This window comes from Lutra lutra, chromosome 11 (assembly GCF_902655055.1).
Source record: "Lutra lutra chromosome 11, mLutLut1.2, whole genome shotgun sequence".
NCBI classification, from domain to species: Eukaryota; Metazoa; Chordata; class Mammalia; order Carnivora; family Mustelidae; genus Lutra; species Lutra lutra.
The window spans coordinates 81,677,660-81,704,211 of record NC_062288.1 but is presented as its reverse complement, the minus strand read 5'-3'; the positions used below and the strand labels follow the sequence as shown (position 1 = coordinate 81,704,211).

Below are 26,552 nucleotides of genomic sequence, written 5' to 3'. Positions count from 1 at the left end.
AGTAAATTGCAGGGGCTAGTAAATTGCAGGGGCTAGAAGCAATTGGCTGTTGGTAACCTTTTCCTAATTGAATGAAATCGAGTGGGAGAAGCAGTTCAGCAAACATGATCTTGGATTCCAGTCATTTTTGCAGGGATCACAAGAAATAGAACCAAGCCAGACAATTACATCAGGAAAGAAAATCATGCCCCCCGCCCAAAAAAAATTCTCATTTAGGACAAGCAGTTAGAATGAATAATTGAAGGCTGAGTGAATGAGGAAAGGAGAAGTAAAAGCAGAGCTCAAGGTTTAGGTTTTTCTACTCTGAGACCCTGAAGCACCCTCTCTGCCATGAGCCTAGTCCTGACCTCTGGCCCAGGAAGGAATTCATAGGTGTGAAAACCATTTTCTTTTAAGCCCAGGTAAAGAAAACAGAAGACACAATTAACATTTACTATTTGGTCATAGAAGTTACTCAAATATCGGTATTTCTTTAACTCTTATTTCAGGACAGTGGTTCCCCAATTTTTCTGTACCATGGGATGACGGAGTGTACTTTTTAAAAAGGTGTTGATGTCTGCCTCCTATCCCCAGATTTTCTCATTTATTTAGTATGAGATGAGACCTAGGCCTTGGAATTTTAAAATACTCCCCCAGGTGATTCTAATAAGCAGCAAAGTTTGGGAACCACTGGTCTTGATTAGGATAAAAACACTCACCTGCTTTATGGCTGGAACTCAGCCTGTTTCTTTGGTGCCCTGTAGCTTTCTCTTGGGACTTTAGGGGCCCATCCACACTTTTACTAAAGGAAAAACCTGATGTCCCCACCATGCGGCCATGTTTATAAAGTCTGTAGAGCTTGACTGCTTTAGACCGAATGTTTGCACTCCCCCAAAATTCTGATGTTGGAAGTTTTAACGCCCAAAATTATATCAGGAGGTGAGGCCTTCGGGAGGTGATTAGGTCATGGGATCAGAAACGTCACGACTGGTTTTAGGGCCCTTTTAAGAGAGACCTTAGAGAGCTCTTCCTCAGAATCTCCTTCTGCCCTGTGAGAACACACGGTCTGTGACTGGAAGAGGCCTGTCGGCACCACTGGTTCATGCCGGCCCCTGGTCTTGGACCCCAGCCTTCAGAATTGTGAGAAGTGGGTTTCTCTTGTTTATAAGCCACCCAGTGTCTGGTACTTTTGTCATAGCAACTGTAATGGACGAAGACATTTACCTAACTTTAGCTTTTGTCTGAGATTTCTTAAACACAGAAGTATGAGCTGAAAGAAAAGCTTTGTTATTGCTCAGTAACAAATTTGGGAGAGAGAAATGAAAGAAAAATCAATTGCACAACAGTAAAAAAATAAATTCTGAGGTATGCAAATATGGAATAAGGAAACTATCCTTTAAAAAATCAATGTGGGATGCCTGAGTGGCTCAGTCAGTGAAATGACTGCCTTCTGCTTCGGTCCTGATCCCAGGATCGTGGGATCAAGCCCCGAACCCTTTCCCAGTGTCCCTCCCCCTGCTCATGCTCTCTCTCTCTTTCTCTTTATTTATAAATAAATAAAATCTTTTTTAAAAGAGTTAATGTTAACAGTGCTGCAGTAAACACAGAAGTGCTAATATTTCTTTAAAATCCTGATTTCAATGCTTTTGGATAAATACCCAGAAATGGGACTGCCGGATCACATGGTAGGCCTATTTTTTTATTTTTTGAGGAATCTCCATGCTGTTTTCTATAGCAGCTGCACCATTTTGCATTCCCACTCATAGTGTGCAACGGTTCTGATTTTCCATATCCTCTCCAAAACTTGTTGTCTTTTGTTTTTTAAAATAATAATCACCTTGATAGTGAAACTGCTTAAAACCATAAGATTGAACAAAAATCAAAATGGCCGCTTCAGCCATTTTTCAGTTTTTTAAAAAAGATTTTATTGATTCATTTGAGACAGAGAGAGAGCACGAGCAGGGAGAGAGGCAGAGAGAGAAGGAGAAGCAGACTCCCCACCGAGCAAGGAACCTGATGGGGGCTCCATCCCAGGACCCTGGGATCATGATCTGAGCCGAAGGCAGATGTTTAACCATCTGACCCACCCAGGTGCCCCATGAAGTTCGATTTTAACCTTTCTCCATTCTTCTGCAAATCTCCCCTCCTCCCTTCTTGATCTGTTTCTGGAACCCGGTACCACTATAAAGGCATGACTGAGGAGGCTGGCCTCAAGTGTACAATTCCTATCAAAACCAGCTCAAGCCTGTACTTCCCTATAAACCCCCAGGCCCTTCCTCCTGGAGGGCTTGCAGGTTTTGGAAGGCGGTAGCCTCCTTCACCGGGCAAAGCAATAAAGCTGTTGTTCCTCTTGTTGGTTCTGTTGGCTCCAAACCACGGAGGTTGGTTTTGGACAACAATAGGTGCCTGCCACTGTCATTGTAGTTTTGGTTTACATTTTCCTGACTGATTAGTGACCTTTGCCATTTGATGTCTTCTTTGGAGAAATGTCTATTCAAGTTTTTAATCCATTTTAATTGGCTTATTAGGTCTTTTTTTACTATTGAGTTGTAGGAATTTCTTGTTTTTTTAAATTAACTCCTATCAGTTATATGCTTTACAAATAATTTCTCCCCTTCCATAGGTTTCTTTTTCATTCTGTTGATGGTTTTCTTTGCTGTACAAAAGCTTTTTAGTTTGATGTAGTCGCACTTGTCTGTCTGCATTTTTGTTGCCCCAGCTTTTGGTGCATATCCATGAATCATTGCCAAGACCAACGTCACAAAACTAGATAGTTTCAGGTTTTACATTTAAGTCTTTAATTCATTTTGAGCTGATTTTCATGTATGGTGTGAGATAAGGATCCAATATCATTCTTTTGTATATTGATGACCATTTTCCCAAATCTTTTCTTGAAGAGACTATATTTCTGTAAGACCTACATGTCCATTGATAGATACATGGATAGAGAAAATGTGATATATACACGCAATGGAATATTATTTAGCCTTAAAAAAATAGAAATAGTGCAATATGTAACAACATAGATAAACCTTAAGGACAGTATGCACAATGAAATTAACCAGTCACAGAAAAGCATATACTAGTGAGTCCACTTATATGAGCTATCTAATAGTCATTCATAGAATCAAAGGGTTCGAATGCTGTTTGTCAGGGTCTGGGAGGAGGGAAAAAGGAGAAATCACTAATTAAAAGGCATAAAGTTTCAGCCAAGCAAGAATAAGCTCTGGAAATCTCTATAATATTGTATCTTGAGTCAGCAATAATGTATTATACACTTAAAAATTTGTTGAGGGTAGATCTCATATTAAATGTTCTTTTTTAAAATAAAAAATTAAAATTATCTAACAAAAATTCAGTTAAAAGAATGTATGCTGTGTTACCTATATTAAACATTATCTTCATGAACCCCAAATACAAATACACTTAAAGAAAAAAAAATGCTCGTAGCTTCGTAATTATATGTCAGCGCTCAAGTGCCATAGCCCAAATCAATCTGTCTCTACAGAGAGCTGGCTCCATCTTCTCCTTTCAGCGCCATACACAAAAAAATTCTCCCAAGCATTTTATTTGTTCCCATTTCTCCAGAGCTCCTCTCTTCCTTCAGTACTTCATTAACTTCTAAAGATTTGGCTGTTACTTCTTGACAAATGGTTTCCCAGTCTGAATCCCTAACAACCTCTTACCCTTCTGTTTTTCCAACCACCTGTGTACATCTTCACTTTGATGTCCCACAATGTTATAAATGTGACCTCTTTCCTTCACCCTTCAGACTAGCTCCCTTTTCTAACTTCAGTGTTTCTGGTCATGGCAAAATTCCCTACCGTAACCAGGTTTGGACAGTTAAGTCATCTCAATTTTTCTCTCCTCTTTTACCTCACTATCTATATCCTGTTGGTCAGTAAATCTTAACAACTCTACTTCCATTATATAATTTCATATACATCCCCATTTCTCTTCTCCTTCTCATCACTTTAGGCCCTTAACTCTTGCCACAAATAGTGCAGTTGTCTAATGAGTTTCCCTTGCCTCCAGTTTATATATTTCTATCAGATTAATTTTTCCAAAAGATATTTAGTCCTGTTACTCTCCTGCTCAAAAACTTCCCTAGCTCCCAATTACCTGATGCATAATAGTCCTAAAGCACCTCTACAAAGTGGCTCTCATCTACCTTGCTGGCCTCATGTCATGTAATTTTGCACTTAAACTGAATTAATTATTTAGGATATGTCCTATAGTTTTGTGTTTGTTTTTTTTAAGTATGGCTCCAAGTGTACCACTTACTCTGCCTGAAGTGCCTCCTCTTCCTTTCTCTGTAAATCAAGACACAGCTTAAATTGAACTACCTTATTGAAGAAGTACATCTGAATTCCTTCATCCAACTCTTCCTGGACCCTGTGATATGCCCTAGTGAGCAATATAACATAAGCATGGTTCTTTCCCTCCGGAGCTAACAGCCTTTTCACTCTAGTGCAGTGGTCACTGTAGCCTCTGAACTTCTGTACTATAGTACATCTTTCCCATGGTACTAATTCCATAATGAATTTTATTATGGTTATTTGTGTATGAATCATAGAATTATTCATCAAATTGCTTTCACAACTGTTTTTACACAGTATTCAAGAAATACTGGTTAAATACATAATTCTAAATAAGTGACATTTAAATTCCATTTACTTTTTAGCAATTTGGAAAGACATTTTTCTGAGCTTAACTTTCTAAGGTATGGATATGTTCTTCCTAAATAACTAAAGACATTAATATTATTTCTGGCTTTCTGAATTTTTTCCTGATGCATTGCAAATCTTGCTAAAAAACTTGCATGTTACTAATGCAAACGTGTTAAATATAAAATTACCTGGAAACAAAAACATATTAATCCGAACCTATATATTTCTGCCAATCAGCAGTGTCCTTCCAGGTCTCACTGCAAATGTTATTTACCTAATTTCTGATTGTCACAAAATCAATTACTGATTGAGTTGTTAATAGGTCTAGGAACTGAAAAGAGAAAAGCTGTCAATTGTTAACAAGACTTCTTACTTTGTAAAGGTTAGAATTTAGAATACTTAAGAGTACATAGTATCCCTTTAAAATTATCCTACATAGATCCATTATTTTCTTGCAAGAAGCAAGCTTACATAACCTATTAAGGTGATTTTAAAAAGAAAATAAGAGAAATAAAAAGGAAAGCTTTGGCTTCATCAGGGCCCAATTATCTCTAGTGAATATAAAAATGGGTTGATTTCCCAAAAGAAATGTACTTACTCTCACATCTAATGCCTGTCCTTTTGCTCTGAGATGAATCCATAATGGTTAATCAATACTTTCAGCTTTTTCAGTTTTTCACAGATGTGACAAAGGATCTGGATAGTATAAGTATTCAGTGATGAAGTTGGATCTACTAATTTTTCATTGTAACTGTAACAGCCAAAAAAAACCAGGCCACATTTTTCCACATGACCAGTGTTGGATGTCCAGAGAGCACTCAGTACTTCTGACTATAAAAGACCATCCTTCTTCTCACAGAGGCATTGACTCACCAATGATACATGGATGAATGCTCTTTGTAGGAAATCCAAAAACCAGTTTAGAAGCTCCTTGCCCCCAAAATGAGCATGATACCATCCTTATCAATGTCATTGGGAAAATTTGTGATTTTCACCCACCTTAGTCTCCTCCCCCAGCTCAGCACCACACTTTAAGAGAAAATTCCCAGCTCCCAACTTCTCCTTGGGCCAGACATCAATGGTCAGACTTTTCAGGGGGCTGTCCAAGGACTGGTTTCTGTCTCACTCCACTCAAACCACTGAAAAAAACCCCCAGCATACTCTAGAGGCCTGGGGTCTTCTGAAAATTAAAGAGAGCTGGGTGACCTGTAGCAGCTCCAGAGAACCTGCAGTACTGCAAACAGACACCAGAGGGAACAAGAGATTAAAAGCTCCTGAAAAAAAAATCTCAGCACATTTCTCTAATTTGGAATTTGCATGTATTAAGTCTAGAGAAAACATATACACAGAAAAGGTTCAAGGAGCCTGGAATCTCAAGGAAATGCAAATTAAAACAACAATGAGCTACTATCATACAACTATTCGAATGGCCAAAATCTGGGACACTGACATCAAATGCTGATGAGGATGTGGAGCAACAGGACCTCCCTTCATTGATGACATGAATGTAAAATGGTATAGCTGCTTTGGAAGACAGTTTGGTTGTTTCTTATAAAACTAAACTTCCTCTTATTATACAATCCAGCAATCATGCTCTTTGGTATTTACCCAAAGAAGTTGAAAACTTTGGTCTATGTAAAAACCTGCACAAGAATGTTTATAGCAGGGGCACCTGGGTGGCTCAGTGGGTTGGAGCCTCTGCCTTCAGCTAGGGTCATGATCCCAGGGGCATCGAGTTCTCTGCTCAGCAGGGAGCCTGCTTCCTCCTCTCTCTCTCTCTGCCTGCCTCTCTGCCTACTTGTGATCTCTGTCTGTCAAGTGAATAAATAATATCTTAAAAAAAAAAGAATGTTTATAGCAGCTTTAGTCACAGTTGCTAGAACTTGGAAGCAAGGAAGGCTTTAGTAGGTGAATGGATAAATGGTAGGTACATCAAACAATGGAACATTATTCAGCTCTAAAAAGAAATTGAGGTATCAAGCCATGAAAAGACATGAAGGAAGCTTAAAGGCATGTTACTTAGTGAATGAAGCCAATCTGAAAGGCTGCATATTGGATGACTCCAAATCTGTGGCATTCTGCAAAAGGAAAAACTCTGGAGACCATGAAAAGATCAGTGGTTTCCAAGGATTGGGCAGTGGGAAGGATAGAAAGGCACAAATAGGCAGAGCACAGAACATTTTTAAGACCATGAAAATATCTGTATGATACTAAAATGATGGGTATGTGTCATTATACATTTATCTAAACCCACAGGATGTATAATACCTGGTATGGACCCTAATGCAAACTATGGACTTTGGGTGATGAGGATGAGATACTGTAGGATCATCGGTTGTGAAAACAAATATACTACTGTTGTGGTGGATGTGGATAATAAAGAGGCAATGCATGTGGGGGACAGGGAGGAATATGAGTACTTTTTGTATCTTTTCCTCAATGTTGATGTGATGCCAAAATGGCTCTAGAAAAATTCTTTCAATAACTATATCTATTACAATAATGGGTATGCAATCTAAAAAAATGTAATTTGTGATATCAGTAACTTAATATGGGTGGGGGATAGTAGTAGTATAGGGTTTTTGTATACAATTGAAGTTATCAGTTTAAAATAGATTATTATAACTAAGATGTTTTTGTACCCTCAAAGTGAACACAAAGAAAACACCTATGGAAGGCTCAAAAAAAGAAAATGAGAATAGAATCAAAGCATGTAAAAAAAAAAAAATCAGAAAAGAAGATAGCAAGAAAGGAAAGAGGAGACAAAGAAGCTACAAGACAGAGAACAATTACCAGAGGCAATAGTAAGCCCCTCTCTATCAATAATTACTTTAATGACATAAAAAAATCTAGATCTATTCCCAGGTTGTGATTTTCTCCTAGAAGTCTTATTGTTTTAGCTTTTAAATTTAGATCTATCACCCATAACAAATTAATTTTTGTAAATGGCACATTGTAGTGGTTGAAGTTCATTTTTTCCATATGGATATCTACTTGAAAAAGCTTTCATTCCTCATTAGCACAAATGAGTAGTCTGGTGAGTTCCTGAGTGGCTCAGTCAGTTAAGCATCTAACTCTTGATTTCATTCAACTCAGGTCATAATCTCAGAGTTATGAGATTGAGCCCCTAGCCTATACCCAGCATGAAGCCTGCTTAAGATTCTCTCTCTCCTGGGTACCTGAGTGGCTCAGTCCATTAAGCATTTGCCTTTGGCCCGGGTCATGATCTCAGGGTCCTAGGATCGAGCCCTGTGTTGGGCTCCCTGCTCAGCGAGGAGTCTGCTTCTCCCCCACCCGTCAATAAATAAAGAAAATTTAAAAAAAAAAAAAAAAGATTCCTCTGCTGCCCCTCCCCCACCTCTGGCTCTCAAAAAAAAGGAAGAAGAAGCAGAAGAAGAAGTAGTAGTAGTAGTAGTAGTAGTAGTAGTGGTGAATGGTCTGTGTAAGTGTAGACCTATTTTGGGACTCTTTAATAGTCCACTGATATTTGTCTGCCTTTATGGAATACCATAGTAAGTGGTAAGAACCATTGTCTATTGATTAAATATATTTTTGGATCAGCCTAGATATCGAAAATGGTGTTTGGGGTCAATTTTCTTTGGCCTTTCACAGAATTGCCTTAAGTGAACTATGCTTTGGTATTATGACACTGGCCTTCATCAAGGAACAGTTATTTGAAACTATGATTTTTATCATGAAAATGTTAAGTGCATTATACTATCTCTCCTTTGTAAGCCACGGTAGAAAGGTCTTATGAGTTTTAATAACAGGAAAAATAATATGTCTGTCCCCCTCTCTAATCGATCGGCATTCATTTTATGGAGCTATACATTCTGACAACTAGGAAGGTAAGAAACTATTTTATTGATTGATTAAAAAATTCCATAGAAAACCTTATTGTACAATCCTATCCTTTGCTTGTGAACTATCCTTACTTTAGTACCTTATTTTTCAAACTTTATTATCAATTTTCTCCTAGTTCCCCACTCATTATATGTACGTATGCAACCCAAATCAAATCCCTTTTTGGAATGACCCCAGAATCTAAATAAAGCACTACATTCACTGTGTCTTTGGAAATAGGTTTTGCATTTGAGAATAATAGCATTGCATTTAGTTTAAATTTATCAAAATCTAAATGGGAGCCCCCATCTTTTTGCTTGCTATCTATGAACTAATGAACAAATGGGAAGGTAAAGCAAGAGCTTAGTAGTTGTATTATGTGTGTAGTAGTTTGTGTCAGTTTCCTCCTTTTCTCCTTTTGACCCCAGCTGGGCCAGGGTCTTTACTTGTATCTAATTTACAGTACACAGATAAGCTGCATTGTAAAGGAAAAGTGGTATGGGGCTCTGCTCTTACACCGTTAACTGACTTCAAGGGAATTTCAAGGGAATTCAGCTGATGCCTTTTGTAAGAGGAGGAAAAAGAGAGCAAGAGCGGGAGGCCCATTTATGTGCATCAGAAAGTACTGATGAGTTTGTAGTATCCCACTGTTTCCAACTTTCGCCTGGCAGGCAGGGTGATGCAGGCTGTAGTAAATGACACCTTTCTCATGTTTCATCTTTCTAGTGTCTCATGTTTCCCAACCCATATAGAGTACTAACTTCAACAATAAGATATCTGAAGTATATTCCCAGAAATAGCTATAGAACTCTTTCTAATGTAATGCCTGTTTTTCTATCAGGCACTACGGACCTTTCTTTCATTTGAAAAGTTACTAATTATCCTCTATTTCTTGGCATTGCTCTATGTGTTGGGATTAAGAAAAGAAATAAGATATGGATCTGTAGATGAAAGGGCTTGATTCTGCAACAATCCTCTGCCGTCTTGACTCTTCTTCCCCATCCTTTCCACACTGCAAATCAGTTGTTTAGCTTTTGAGAACTGATCATTATGCCTCTGGGGTACCAAGCAGGTGAAATGTATTCCATACAATGGAATGAAATTAATCTAACGGTTCCCTTTCAGTCTATGAAGAAGAAACTGAAATTACACAGGAAGGATAAAATTAGTCCATTGAATTATAATCTCTCTTATCCCTAGGGAAAAGAATTTTTGAGCAAGCTTAAGCACAAATATGGCCAGGAATACAAACATAACAAAGATAATATTTCAAAATTGTATAATCCAAGTAGCAGTATTCTCATATATAACTTTTCACTACATTCCAATCAGCAAAACCACATAATATATATGGATACTACTAAAATTCTCAAGGTATTCAAAAAACTTCTGAAACTGACAAAGGAATTCTGTAAAGTTCAAGATACAAAATCAATGGTTAGAAATCTGGGTTGCATTTCTATATACCAAAAATGAAGCATGAGAAAGAGAAATTAAGAAAACAATCCCATTTAAAATTGCACCAAAAATAACAAGATACCTAGGAATAAACTCAACCAAAGAGGTGAAAGACCTATACTCTGAAAACGTGAAACATTGGTGAAACAAATTGAAGATGACACAAAAGAAATGGAAAGTTATTCCCTACTCCTTGGATTGGAAGAACAAATATTGTTAAAATACCTATAGTACCCAAAGCAATATAGATTTAAAGCCATCCCTATCAAAATACCAATAGCATTTTGCACCAAACTAGAACAAATAATCCTAAAATGTATATGGAACTACAGAAGACCCCATATAGCCAAAGCAATTTTGAAAAAGAAAAAACAAAGCTAGAGGTATCACAATTCCAGACTTCAGGTTATACTACAAAGCTGCAGTGGTCAAAACAGTACGGTCCTGGCACCAAAGTAGACAGATCAATGGAAAAGAACAGAAAAACCCAGAAATAAACCCACAATTATATGATCAATTAATCTTCAACAAAATAGGAAAGAATATCCAATGGGAAAAAGTTTCTTCAACAAATGGTGTTGGGAAAACTGTCAGTTACGGGCAAAAGAATGAAACTGGACCACTTTCTTATACCAGACATAAAAATAAATTCAAAATGGATTAAAGACCTAAATGCGAAAACTGAAACCATAAAAATCTAGAAGAGAGCACAGACACTAATTTCTGTGACATTGGCCATAGCAACATTTTTCTAGATATGTTTCCTAAGGCAAGGGAAATAAAAGCAAAAATAAACTATACCAAAATAAAAAGCTTCTGCACAGCAAAGGAAACAACAAAATTTAAAAGGCAGTCTACTGAATGGGAGAAGATAACATAGAAGATATATATGGCACTTCTCAGTTTTTTTCCGGGTTTATTGAGGTATACTTGACAAATATTATATATAATTAAGACATAAAATATGATGTTTTGATATATGTATACATTGTGAAATAATTACCACAATCAAGCTAATTACTATATGTCACCTCACATAATGATTTGTGTGTGTGTGTGTGGTGAGAACACTTAAGATCAACTCTCTTGGGGCGCCTGGGTGGCTCAGTGGGTTAAAGCCTCTGCCTTCCGCTCGGGTCGTGATTCCAGGGTCCTGGGATCGAGTCCCGCATCGGGCTCTCTGTTCAGCAGGGAACCAGCTCCCCCCCCCACTCTCTCTCTGCCTGCCTCTCTGCCTACTTATGATCTCTGTCTGTCAAATAAATAAATAAAATCTTAAAAACAATAAACTCTCTTATCAAATTTCAGGTATACAATAGAGTATCATTAACTGTAGCTAACATGCCATATATTAGATCTCCAGCAATCCCACTTCTACATAGACACCCAACAGAAATAAAATCAGTATTTCAAAGAGATGCCTGCAATCCCATGTTTGTTGCAGCCTTTTCTCAATAGCCAGGACATGGAAACGACCTAACTATTGACAGATAAAAGGACAAAAGGATATGGTATATATATATATACAGTGTAATAATATTCTGCCTTAAAAAAGGGAAGGAAACCTACCTTTTGCCACAACATGTATGAACCTAGAGAACACTGTGCTAGGTGAAATAAGCCATACACTGAAAAAGAAATACCGCATTAGCTCACTTTTATGTGGAAAGTAACAAAATTTAAGTCATAAAAGCAGTGAGTACCAGGGGCAAAGAGGTGAGGGAAATACGATACTGAATCAGTTCTGATCACAGTCTTAAAAGCTGACTTCAGCAAACTCAAAGATAAATCAAATGATGAAAAGGATGAGTTATTGGTCACAAAATTTTTGGAAAATGTGATAAATGCTTAATAATTAACTACTTTAGAGCTTAGTAATTTGGGTGAAAAATAAAGCCAAAATATGCAAAAAGAAAGTATCCTAGAAAGTGTTGTAATAGATATAGCCATCTCATAAATTTGGAGACAAGCCTACTATCATTTTAGCACTCCCAGCTCACTAACATAAATAGGGCTCAATAATTGATTATGTTTAGAAAAGTGCAAAAGTGAAACCTTTTAAATATACTGACAGTAGTAACAGACAACTGAAAAGAAATAAAATGAAAGAAAAAAGAAAACAAAATACTCAGGCATTAATTTTCTTGTGCTTGTCCTTTATTTAAAGTCTCTCCTTTCATCTTTAAGTTAAAGATATTATCTGTAAAAGCACTCTGAATAACAGATGAATCAGAGACAATGGCATGAATATCAGATTAGTATTTAGTCCACATGAATATTTGCCAAAAGAATGGCAATGAATTAACTAGTTTCTTCACAATATATTTAGCAGAAGCACAGTACATAGCTATTGCTTCTTTTTTAAACTACTGCTTATTAACTTTTATTTTTTTTTATTATGTTTAGTTAGCCAGCATATAGTACATCATTAGTTTTTGATGTAGTCTTCAATGATTCATTAGTTGTGTATAACACCCAGTGCTCATCACAATATGTGCCCTCCTTAATACCCATCACCCAGCTACCCCATCCCTCCACCATCCTCCCCTCTGTAACCCTCTGTTTACTTCCCAGAGTCCAGAGTCTCTCAAAGTTTGTCTCCCTCTCTGATTTCTTCCCACTCCATTTTCCCTCCCTTCCCCTATGATCCTCCATGCTATTCCTTATATTCCACATATGAATGGAAACCATATGATAATTGTCTTTCTCTGCTTGACTTATTTCACTTAGCATAATCCCCTCCAGTTCCAACCATGTCAGTGCAAATGGTGGGTATTCATCCTTTCTGATCACCAAGTAATATTCCATCATATATATGAGCCACGTCTTCTTTATCCATTTGTCTGTTAAAGGGCATCTTGGCTCCTTCCATAGTTTGGCTATTGTGGACATTGCTACTATGAACATTAGGGGTGCATGTGCCCCTTCTTTTCACTCCATCTGACATCTGTATCTTTGGGATAACTACCTAGTAGTGCAATTGCTGGGTCATAGGGTAGCTCTATTTTTAATGTCTTGAGGAACCTCCAAACTGTTTTCCAGAGTGGTACCAGCTTGCATTCCCACCAACAGTGTAAGAGGGTTCCCCTTTCTCCACATCCTCACCAATACTTGTTGCTTCCTGTCTTGTTAATTTTTGCTGTTCTAACTGGTATGAAATGGTATCTCATTGTGGTTTTGATTCATATTTCCCTGATGGATAGTGATGTTGAACATTTTTTCATGCGTCTGTTAGCCATTTGTATGTCTTTTTTGGAGAAGTGTCTGTTCATGTCTTCTGCCCATTTCTTGACTGGATTATTTGGGTTTTTGGGGGTGTTGAGTTTGACAAGTTCTTTATAGATCTTGAATACGAGCCCTTTATCTGAAATGTCATTTGCAAACATCTTCTCCCATTCTGTGGATTCCCCCTTAGTTTTGTTGACTGTTTCCTTTTCTGTGCAAAAAGCTTTTTATGTTGATGAAGTTCCAAAAGTTTATTTTTGCTTTTGTTTCCCCTGCCTTTAAAGATGTGTCTTGAAAGAAGTTGCTGTGGCCAATGTTAGAGAGGTTACTGCCTATGTTCTTCTCTAGGATTTTGATGGATTCCTATCTCACATTGAGGTCTTTCATCCATTTTGAGTTTATCTTTGTGTATGGTATAAGAGAATGGTCTAGTTTCATTCTTCTGCATGTGGTTGTCCAGTTTTCCCAGCACCATTTATTGAAGAGAGTGTTTTTTTTTCCCCACTGGATGTTCTTTCCTGCTTTGTTGAAGGTTAGTTGACCACAGAGTTGAGGGTCCATTTCTGGAGTCTCTATTCTGCTTATTAACTTTTATAATAGTTGGTCCATGTCATAGGAATGAAAAGTACATCATAGGGAATTTATTCAATGGTATTGTAATAGCATTGTATGGTGACAGATGGTAGCTACACTTGTGGAGAGCATAGCATAACATAGAGGGTTGTCATATCACTATATACATATGTGTGTATACACTATGTAACATTGTGTATCAACTATAATCCAATTTTTTAAAGTTTTTAATTAAATTTAATTAGAGCTAAAAAGAATAATAGTTGACCCAAAACAGAAAACCTCAAAACATTATTATTTGGTGGTGAAATGAGGCCAGAGGAAAGCTGGTCTTCATTCCATTTTTCTGAAGAAAACAAAGCATATTTTAAAATAAGGAAAACAAACAGAAAAAAAGAATATATCTTCTTGGTTTAGCTAACAATTTGATTTTGTGAATTCAAAAGCACTGATTTCTTACCTACTTCTACAAACTGGAGATCCAATAGTAAGTGAGATACTCTGCCCTCAAGTAATTTAGAATCTACTGAAAGACATGGGTGCTTATGTAAGGACTCTGCAGTAGAGCTAATGTAGAGCATTATGAGATCAACGTGGAGAACCACAAACACGTTTTATAAAATCAGGAAAGACTTCATGACTTTCACACTTAAGCTGAAACCTGAAAGCAAGTATTAGGTCGGTTACACAGCAGAAGAATCAGTAAATTTTGACAGCTAACAAGTGCCAACCACATGATCCCTTGAGACAATGTGCAAAATAATAAAGCATATATAAATTCTATTAGGCATCTCAGTGTTCCCAATATTCGATCATTGCACTTTGTGGTACTAACAATAGTATGCCTGCTTCACGAACTATTGTATAGGCGTTAAAATGAAAATGATTATGGTAGATTTGTACTGTGTTCACTTGAGCAGGGTACATATTTCCATTTTCTGCACAGTTCTGAGTTAGGCGTGCCAAAGTGGGCCCTTTTGTATGAGATTTGGAAAGTGAAGTAAAGTCATGGCATCCTTGTTCTTTCCTCATGGGGAAGGGCTGTGTGGACGACCCCGTGGTTTTGCAGCTCCTGCTTGAGGTCTGGAGCCAGCCATAGCTCCTCCAGCTCCCCGTGGTGCTCCTTCAGCAACATCTCCAGCCCCAGGGCCAGGTGTGTGTTTTGCTATTGAGGGTGGATGCCTGTTTCTCTTTGCAGGTTCTCTCCATCTTCAAAGCTGGAGGTTTGGGGGCTGTGTGAAACCAGTCTTAGTTCCAGCCCAGTCTCTCTCAGTCCCAGCTCAGCCAGATAGGTTCCTAGAGAATTCTGCTCCTCCTCTACTTTATGGCTCTCCTTCTTTCTCAATGACCTGCCCTGCTAGCTTCAGGCTTTTGCACCAAAGGACGGCTTCACATAGACCATCTGTCCTGCCTTCTCAGTTGCGTAAGATCAAATCCTTATAATAAAATGCCTTCTTATTTTCTTCTGATCAAGCCCTGACTGCTATAGTGATGCTTTTTGCATTCTGTATGACAACATTGGAAAAAGGATCATGGCATAATATTAAGTTAAAAGCATCAGCATGCAAATGTTATGTAAATTTTAATTCAGTAGTTTAAATGTAAATGGATCTAAAATTCACCAAAATATTAAGTGTGATTTTATTTGGAAAAGTGGGACAATGTGTAAATTTTTGTCTTCTTTCAGTATTTCTACTTTTAAAAACTGAACATTCATTAATTTTAAAATTTAAATCAGCCACAAAATATAAACTTGTTTTTGTGACAGTAAATCTTTAGAGCAAAGAAAAGGCAGTCACCTAACCATGTGATTATAGGTTCTCTTTATTCACATAAATGCATCCTCAGGGCTTTCTAAATGGTGATATTAAAAAACATAGGAGTAGAAGGAGTTGTAAACAATTAGAGTTACATTTTCAATATGTTCTGCTAAGACTCAACCACCAAACTTCATGAATGCTAATTTGAAAAACTGGGTCATATTCTCTAGCACAACTTTATATATCTTTTCTGGGGAAGGATGTAGGTTTAAAAGACTTATAAACAAACTCACTAAAAACTGTATGTTTAAAATGTAAATTTAAGCTTCTTTCAAATATATACACATCTATCTTATGTTCTATACCCACAAACACACACTCAAATAAATTACTATTTCCAATACCTAATTCCAAATTTTGAATAAATTCAATAATATTTTTACTTAAAAATTATCCATATAGACATATATACACTAATAATTTTTGAACTTTGAAATAGGTATTTTAAGCAATAATTTTTTTGTATTTTTACAGCAAGTCACTATTTACAAAGAACTTATATAAAACCGTGAAAAGATATTGTTGGAAAATGAAACAAGATGGGATCGGGAGGAAGACAAACCATAAGAGACTCTTAATCCTACAAAACAAACTGAAGGTTGGGGGGGCAGGTAGGGAGAGGGTGGTTGGGTTATGGACATTGGGGAGGGTATGTGCTATGGTAAGTGCTGTGAAATGTGTAAACCTCGAGATTCACAGACCTGTACCTCTGGGGCTAATAATACATTATATGTTGATAAAAAATAAATAAATAAAAATTAAAGTTAAAAAGTTTTAAAAATATGTATACAAAACAAACAAAAAAAAAGATATTGTTGGGTTTCTTTGAAGATTTTATTTCTTTGTTTGCAAGAGACAGAATGAGAACAGGAGCAGGGGAAGGGGCAGAGGGACAAGCAGGCTCCCCAGTGAGTGCAGAGCCTGACCTGGGGCTTGATCCCAGAACCCTGAGATCAGGCCCTGAGCCGAAATCAGACGCTTGACTGACTGAGCCACCTAGGTACCCCAAGACATTGTTGCTTTTTAATCCTTGAAGATACTGAGGCCCAAAGAGATTAAGAAATGAGGTTAGGGTTCTACTCATACGTTATTGGCACTATTATTGACTTTATAAAAATCATTTGGTTATTTACAAGAGCGAGCTTCCTTGACACCTCAAAAGTTAAAGGAGGTAACCTTTAATAAACATTCACTTGTCCTGCAACATACTTGTTTTCTGCTATTAAGCAAATCGATTTTTATAGTTATTTGATACATAGACATAATAGTACTATTTATACTAATGAATGCATTTGATATTATTAATGATACAAGAATATGAATTTGTCTTTGTAATCAAAATTAATTATACATTGGTATCCCTAAAGGATACAGACCACGAATATAGATTCTTTCCTATCAGATAAGATCTATGTAACTTAACAAAAAAATTGATTTAGGGGCGCCTGGATGGCTCAGTTGTTAAAAGTCTACCCATGGCTCAGGTCAATCCCAGGGTCCCAGGATTGAGCTCAGGGGGAAGGCTGCTTCTCTGTCTTCCACTCCCCTTGCTTCTCCCTCTCCCACTCCCCCTGCTTGTATTCCCTCTCTCACTGTCTCTCTCTCTCTGTCAAATAAATGAATAAATAATAAAAAGTCTTTTAAAAACAGTTGATTTAGCTCTCTTTGCCAAAGGATTAAAGATTACTTTGTCAAGAAGGCCTTAGCCTAGTGCACTGTTTTAGTGGAAGAGTTTGGGAATGCTCTTTACAGTGAGTGACCAGGTTATCTTTACACAAGTAAGATAAATATTCACAGATGTGTACTTTGTTTCTATAAATCAAGAGCATGGTGTGTCTGTTCTTTCAATTCAATCACCTGGTGCAGAAGTAAACACATAATAGCCAGCCCATGTGCCAAATCCAGCCCACCACTGTTTTTGTATGATAGATGAGCTAAGAAGTTTTTTCATTTTTAAATGCTTGGAAAAAATTAAAGAATATTTTATGAATCATAGAAAGTATATGATATTCAGATATCAGAGCCCATAAATAAAATTTTATTGAAACCTAGGCCAGCTCATTTTTAAGTATTGTCCCTCATGAGAACAAATTAAGACATGGTAATGGCTTCTCTAAGTACAAGTTCTACAGATGAATGACAAATGTAAGTTAGACATGAATTATTATGTAAGACATTTCTGATAAAATTCAAAAATACTTTGTTACACTATTAAAAATATTCCCACTAGACTTGTATTCACATGGAAGAGAGGGAAAGTAAACATTCACATATAATATATTTTTCTTAAACAGTTAATCTTAGAGGTAAAATGATAGATTTTCATTATGGAACCAAATCAGATACCCTAGCTTTTATCCCTTCCAAAGATTTGGAAATCTTTCTTTTCTACAGACTAAATGCAGTATGACGTCTCTCCCTGTTCCATTTCATGACCTAAATAAGGTTAAGAGGGTGATAAATTCTGTAGGTCACTAAGCAAAGTAGGCCAAAGAAAAAGAGAGAAAGAAATTAAAAATAATGATAAGAAAATTACCCCTGCTGTGATACCATGAGATGCTGAAAAAACTCTCAGCCCTTGGAACTGTGGTCATGACAACCTATAAACTCAACCTTAGTCAGTGACACCAGTTTGAAATTGTATCGCCATTGAGCTGAAATAAAATGCTAAACTGGATGAATCCCTTTGTTCCCCATAGCCGCAAGTTATTTACTTATAGTTCATTGCTGTAGCTGTTATGTTGTAGGTGTTCCTCCTACACCGCTAGTTTGCTGAAAGCTCTATACCAAACAATTCCAGGCTTATGTGAGCTCCTGGATTTCATTAAGGAAGATTTCACCATTGATATCCATGGTTTGTAACCCTTACCAGATGCAGAGGAATATTCAAGCAAAGAATTGAGTACTGGGGCATTTCAAGTCTTTAGTTACTTGGTCAGTCTAAAGTCCATTAATGAAAAGCAAATGCAGTTGTGTTTGTACTGACACTTTTATTCCTAATTTAAGGATCGCTATGGGTTATTTTTTTGTTTTTCATCAGTCTTCTATAACACCCAGTGCTTATTACATTCCATGCCCTCCTTAATGCCCATGACCCAGTTACCGCATCCCTCTACCTCCCTCCCCTCCAGCAACCCTCGTTTTGTTTTCTACAATTAAGAGTCTCTTGTGGTTTGTCTCCCTCTCTGATTTCACCTTGTTTTATTTTTTAAGGATTACTTAATGTTTTTAAATGATGATAATGCCTTTGTTGACAAGCCTCAGCCCATCATAGTTAAACTTTCTAGACCTAGCACAGTAATAAATCAGAATTTACTCTTTTTTTTGCTACTAATAAGCAGATTATTTTAATTTTTTTATATGTGTTGAAGTTCACAAAAGATACTATTGTTATAGTAATGTTGCACTATTACTATATGTAATGCACTGTTGAAGACTTAATTTTCATTATCTTATTTATAACATAACCTTATGATCTAGATGCTATTATTCCCATTTTACACATGAGAAAATAGAACCTCATGAAGGCTACTTTAGTTTGATACTCTAATAGGTATTATAGGTAAAGTAATTAATCACTATTAGAGTCAAGATTGGAATCTATGCTTCCTGACATCCAAAATTGTGTTCTTATCCTCCATTATGCCATCCTGTTTCCCATGAATGGAGACAAATAGGTTAGTAAAAAATTGCCTGCAAAGATTTATTGTATTTTTGTCTGTTTATTAACAGACATCAATATTATTACAAGAGGCGAAGCAGATGTTTTTGTGAAAGGAGCAGAGGCTTTGGAAGCAGGCTTACCTGAGTTCGATCCTGAACTCCTCATTTGTAGCCTGGATATAAATCATAGTACTTGTTATCTTTAATACCTGCTTACTCATCTGCAAAATAGAGATGATAGTAACTTACTTTGAGAGTTTATGTAAGTGTTAAATAAGGTGATGTATATATAGTAGCTAGGACAAAAAGGGCACAAAATAATTACTTTTTCCTCCTGTCTATTTTTTCAACTATGCATAACTTCTTTTCCATAGAAAGGCTGACCTAATGTCTCAGTCATTCCTTATCATGAAGAATCCAGGTCCTAGGTTAAATTCAAATGTAGATTTTTCATATTTATCACAGGTTCATTAAACACCATAGTAAAATTAAGTTTGTATTTTTTTTAAATCACAGGAAAAGCATTGACCTGAAAATCCTTTGAAATGGTAAAACACAGCCCAACAATTCTGGATGTTTATTAAAAACAACAGTAACAATTCTGGCAAAGGGTATCCTAGAGGAAAGAAATGGAGTACAAAAACCCAAGGGCACACTGGTGTGCTAGGCAGTATACATGGAGGAGGAAAAGGGAAAGGGAGCCACTCAAAGCAAACCTCAGATATTCCAGTTCAAAATCAGACCTGGGAAGAACACATACTTTTCCCATGCCTTTCTTTTTTTTTTTTTTTTTTTTAAGATTTTTATTTATTTACTTGACTGACAGAGATCACAAATAGGCACAGAGGCAGGCAGAGAGAGAGGGGGAAGCAGGCTCCCTGCTGAGCAGAGAGCCTGATTTGGGGGGGGGGCGCGGGGGAAGGATCCCAGGACTCTAGGATCATGACCAGAGCAGGGCAAAGGCTTTAACCCACTAAGCCACCCAGGCGCCCTTCCCATGCCTTTCTGATGTTGATATTGGTGAATCTTTTTGTCCTGTATTTATGTGTTACCTTCCTGGACCTTGGACAGATGTGATTTCTCTAAGAATGTTTTGGTGACTCCTTTTTTTTTTTTTTAAGGTGACTTCTAACTTTATGGGTACTTTTTCACTCAAAAAGAAAAACAAAATCTGAAATATTTCACACCAAGTCTGTAATGTAGTCAACTAGTTCAGTGGAAAAAGTCGGGTTTACAACATAGGAAACAAACAGTAATATTGGAATATGATTGTTTTTATTATTACTTTAAACACTAAGAAAATAGAGATATATAAAGGTATAATGCTTATAATGCTTACATTTAAAAATGGAAGTATCAATAGTAACTGGCTATTCTAAAGTTGAAAATGATTCAGATTACTCTGGCTAATGTTGACACTTTTCATTTTTTTTTTTTTATGTTAACACTTTTCAGATATCGGACTTGAGCAGCATCATATATCCCAACTCATGTAAATCATGTAATTTCTGTTAACATTTGCCAAGGAGAAAAAAACAGAAGTATTTTAAGAAATAAAATCAATATTATTTATTAAAAGTTTTAGATTTCCCCCAAATTTTCTTAGCTTTATATTAAAAATGCTTAGTTTTATATTAGAAGTCTTTTATTTAAGAAGTAATTCAAAGTAGGTATTTATAACATGTTCACTTCTTTGATTATAACTTTTTTAAAAGAGAAGAAAGAAGGAAATATATTCTAAATTTTATATACATACACAAAAATATGCACATATACATATATAAATAAAAGAGAACACATTTCAGATTATATATATTATAGGTATATACACACATAAATGTGTGTGTGTGTGTGTGTGTGTGTGTGTGTGTGCGCGCGCGCGCACAGACATAGGTTTCCTTGACTGGAATAATTGGTACAATTATAGTTAAATATTCTTAGAGAAAGATATAGCCACTTGTTAAGTAGAATTATAAAATCTATTTTAAATCTTTTATATTTAAAAAGCAAATGTGAGCCATCTGCTACTATAAAAGGCACTGTGAGGTTTTGAAAAATGGTATTGTCTTGATCCCATGCCCTCTCCAACTTCCTAAATCTGTGAGTCTGACCTTGGTTACATTACTTAACTTCCCTTCCCACCCCTCCCCTCCTCTTTCCTAACCTCTTCTCTCTCAAATATTTGTTTGAAGAGAAAATGAGACAAGGTATATAAAATGCTTAGCACATAAAAGGCACTAATACATGAACATATACGGGGGTGCCTCAGTGGCTCAGTCAGTTAAGTGTCTGACTCTTGCTTTCTCCACAGGTCATGATCTCAGGGTCATGAGATCAAGCCCCCTCTCAGGCTCTGCCCTCAGCACGAAGTCTGCTTGAAATCCTCTCCCTCTGCCTTCCCACCCAAATGCATGTGTACTCTCTCTCTCTCTAAAATAAGATAAATAAAATTTTAATGCGTATATATACATGTGCAACATGGATATATGTGTGTGCGTATAAGAACATAGACAGTGGAATGCTTACAAAAATTGTAATTGGGGCTGCTTTTCTCTCCAGGGTCTCAGATGAAGCTTGGAGTGACTGAAAAGGCAAAGAAGCAGAGCATAGCTTTGGATGGACTCATGAATGAGCAAAAGAGGTAAGTGGAACATACATTAAGCAAATAGTAATATTATAAATTTATATCACAAAACATCAACATATGAAATATAAATGTATGAAATGCTCCAATGAAGAGAAAATATTATAAATTTATATCACAAAACATCAACATATGAAATATAAATGTATGAAATGCTCCAATGAAGAGAAAACATTTGTCAGACTAATAGAGCAATAAAACTCCACTCCATGTTGCTTATAAAAAGTTTGGTAACAATGTGGGTAATGGGAACTCTCGGGTACTGCTGGTGAGAATGGAGAATAAGACAACCAGTTTTACAAATGGTTTGGTGCTGTCTTAAAATCAAATAGAAGCCTGCCTTTTGATGCAGCAATTTCCACCCCTTGATACAGACCAACAAAAATGTGAGTATACATTTTTTCATAACAACCAGATGCTAAGAGAAAAATAAACTGTAGTCTTAGAAATTAGGATCATGCTTACCTTGGGAGTCATTAAATGGAAATATTCCCTTCATAATAAATCACTAACATGCATAATCATTGTATACCCTTTTTTCTGCATCTGTTTTTCTTTATTAAAACAACCTTAAAAATAAAATATAATCATTAAATGGTTTTATTAAAAGACAAGGAAATTTTTACTGATTAATTACTGATAAATCAGGGTGTGTATTTTGAGTAGCCTGATGAGAGTGGGGTGGTAGTCCTTGTTTGCTCTATTTAGTTGTGTTTTTTTTCTACAATAGAAACTGTCTTGCCCAAGACAATATGACACATTCAGACAAGAGTCAGAAAGGGTAAAGGTACAGAGAAGCTCCATGTAATTATATTTTCTTTGTGTAGAGCTAAGTGGCCTTTGGAGGAATGAAGCTATAGGCTAGGTCTTCATGGTCATGCACTAAAGCAAAAGTATAAAATGGGCTAGATACTAATCCCTCATGAATGTACATTTGATCAGTGGTATTGTACATGCTTCATGTCTAGCATATTGAAAAGCCAAATAGAAGGCTGAGCTTATGTTTTATGAACACCCCATAGAGCTATGCTTTGCAAGAGATGTTTCCAAATGAGCACTTAAACTGGGCACTTATGTATACTTAATTATTTGGCATGTATAACTAAGAAATACATTTTAAATGGTTAAATCACTTTTGTTTTATTGAAAAATAGTTATTTTCAAGTATATCTTTTAAAAGTTGATCTTTTCCTTAAGAAAATATTTTAGCTCCTTTTTTTTGCAAGAATAGGCCTGTCACTTTTATTTTAAATATGTATCTGTTCACATTGCAATCCACAAGAAGCCCCAGGCTTGCAGATGCTCCCTGACAAAGAATAAATGACTTTTTTCACTACTGAAAACAACTAAAATGTTCACTCCTTTAAAAATTAAAACAAAACAAAACAAAAAAAGCTCCATAATCATCAGTGATCATAATGAGGATTTCACAGTTTCGCCAACAGTCATTGTATGGTTAGCACATATTTTGAATTAAGTAGTCATATGTGCTAGATGGCCTGACAGTGTACAAAGTAAGTGCTCCTGATCTGCTTTTCACGATATCACCAGATAAGAAACATGTACTTGTCTTAAAATTCTATAGTACCTGGATTCAATTCTCTGGGTTTAAATGATCAACCTAATAATTTTGAATGCAGCTTTGGAAAAATTATTTAACCTTATTTCTTTGGATTCTTCTGTCTATAAAATAAAAATAAATACCTCCAAATTTGTTGTAAAGATTTAAAAAAGAGAGTCCATGGGGTGCCTGGGCAGCTCAGTTAGTTGAGTGTCCAACTCTTGGTTTCAGCTCAGGTCATGATCTCAGGGTTGTGAGATGGAGCCCCGGTTAGACTCTGTGCTCAGTGGGGAGTCTGCTTGAGATTTTTTTCCCTCTCCCTCTTCTCTTCCCTCCACCCTTTTTCTCTTTCTCTCTCTCTCAAATAAATGAATAAATCTTAAAAAAGAGAGAGAGAATCCATGAAAAGTGCTTAATACAGGGTCTTGTAGTTAGTAAGTGCTAAATAAATGTTAAGTATTATTATTTTTATTAACTTACTGTATTGTTCTCAATACATTATGTTATTTTGTGGTAGGTTCAGTTCCCCAGAATGTATATTTTGTTCTGCTCTTGTAGATTAAGAAAATCTTTTGAACATCTTTTCCTGAATTGAGTAGGTGGCTCAAATAATCAATTAAGATATATTCTAATTGTTTGATGGACAAATCAGTATTTTCCTGCACTATGAATTCTGACAGGATGGGCACTGTGTTACTTCATTCTTTTTCATTCATTCATTAGCAAGGGTGTCTTTATTGTGAATTATAAGGAAGCTAGGAATAAATATAGAATCAATTATATGCTAAAAGTCCTTACAGTCCAGTGGGAGAAGCAAAAACATGTGAAACTAGTTAATAGAAAAAATAAATATGTGATGACTGAAGTCAGTTCAAAAATAATAGTATCTGATGAATCCACCATTTTATGGTTGGAGAAGGAGATTCCCAAACTAAAACTCATGATTTACAAAATCCCTCCTGATCTTCTTGTATATTCCATGCCCCCCCCCGCCTCTCTGTTGACTGAACCCTTATTCCCTGACTTGTTTTGTAGCTTTTCCAACTACTACAGCCCTGCATCCTGCTTTGCAGTCATGGCATAGAGAGCATTTGCTGCTTTTACTTACCAACCATCTATTTTCCCCCACTTTCTGGTAACAGCTTTCTTTATAATAAGAACACTGAAACACAAATTACCCCCCAATCTGGTCAGAACAGAAAGCTAACGAAAATGATGCCGATTCTCAAGAAAAATTGGGGCTTCTATATTAATTATTTTTTATGTTACTAGAATATTTCTTATTGTGGTAATATATCTGTAATTTAAGATGGACTGTTTTAACTATTTTTAAATGTACAGTGGCTTTAAGAACATTTGCTTTGTTGTGTAACGATCACCACCATTTCTCTCCAGAATTTTTTCGTTTTCCCAAACTGAAACTCTGTCCCCATTAAACACTAACTTGCCTTTCCCCCTCCTTCTAGCAACCACCATTCTTTTTTCTGTCTCTAAAAATTTGATGATTCCAGGTATCTCACAGTGGGATCATACAATATTTGTCATTTTGCAAATGACTTATTTCATTTAGTATAATGTCTTCAAGGTTCATCCCTGTTGTAGTGTGCGTTGGATTTCCTTCCTTTTTAAGAGTGAGTAATATTCCATTGCATGCATATACCACATTTTGTTTATCTGTTCAGTGAACACTTGGCTTTTGTCTACCTTTTAGCTATTGTGAATAATGCTACTATAAACATGGATGTACAAATATTGACTTATGTCCCTGCTTGCCTTTCTTTTGGGTGTATATCCAGGAGTGGAATTGCTAGATCATATGGTAATTCTATATTTAATTTTTGAGGAATAGTCATACCATTGTCCACTGTAGCTACACCATTCCCATCTTCAGTGGCTGGGGGGGGGTCCCAATTTCTCTCCTCACCAACATTTATTTTGGGTTTTTTTTTTTGATAATAGGTATCCTACTTGCTGACTAATAAAATATTTTTATTATAGACAGAAACACGGTGTAATTTTTACCTCAGACATATAGATATAGAATATACTTGCATAAAAACACCTAAACAAATCTAACAAAAATCAATAAATCTACCTGGTATTTTATGGATATTACATGCTAATGTTTTGATAGTTTTATGATTTGATATTAAGTTGCTGTTAGTATTTTATATATTTGATTTTATTTTTCATTGAAGGGTCTAGAGTTAGTCTGTAGTTTTGGTAATAGAGTCACAATCCTTTTCTTATTTCATGGAATCCTAGAACAAGAAGGACCTTGAAGTTCACTGTTGCTAATCCAGCTTGCTAACCTTACAAACCTGTAGTTTTGAAATAACCAGAAAAAGGAAAGGGAACAGTGAAACCAGGAGGCTCCTTATTCTTAGTCTTCCCCCTGGGGCTTTCTGCTCTTCTCCAGGACTGTGTCAAGAAACATCAATAGCACATAATTAAGTATAGATAGAGGTACAGGGGCTCAGGAAACAAAAGACAACAAATCTAATTTTGTTAACATGCTCTTTAGCAAATATCTCTATTGGCAGAAAGAAAAACTTAATGTGTAATGAAGCCTTCACCTTCATGGATGTGGAATGCCTACAGATCCATTCTGTGTGGTTTATGATGACGTGCATTCAGTTGATCTGAAAGGTCTCATTACAACCCCATCTGAGGCTCATCCATAATGCTGTAGCTATGGCTGAAGTAAGGCTGGGAGTCCTGAAATCCGCCCCATTATAATACATATTTCAGTTCATAAATCCCAGCTCTTTCTTGCACCCCCACTCCAGAGGCTGCTTTTCACTTCCTCACTAAATTCACCGGAGTGACAGTAAGCCACCCCATCCATCATTCACCTGCCTCACCACTGAGGCGATAAATCTTCAGCTCCCCCCTGAAAGTCTGACACCCAGTGGCCCTCCCTCTTCTGCAATTATGATGCTCCTGCAGCCTCTTATGATTAGAATTTCTGATTATGCCCAAATCATGTGTGCAGCAAAACCCGCATAACAACTTGCTAACTTCTTTTCATTTCAGTATGACTGGTCCATGCTTTTAAAAAATGACTTTAATGGGCCTCATCCTGAAAGGACAATGCCATGTCCTTTTAGTGTTAA

General features: G+C 36.4%; 1 protein-coding gene across 1 annotated transcript in view; it reads right to left on the bottom strand.

Moving 5' to 3' along the window:
* Positions 1–26,552, bottom strand: part of LOC125080849 (uncharacterized) — a 117,858-nt gene that overhangs the window by 9,997 nt on the left and 81,309 nt on the right. Inside the window, exons 5-6 of the mRNA XM_047694995.1 lie at positions 25,749–25,857; positions 19,373–19,452 (exon numbers count right to left, since the gene is read on the bottom strand). Of these exons, the coding sequence (XP_047550951.1) occupies positions 19,373–19,452; positions 25,749–25,857 (189 nt within the window). The remainder of the gene's footprint in view (positions 1–19,372; positions 19,453–25,748; positions 25,858–26,552) is intronic.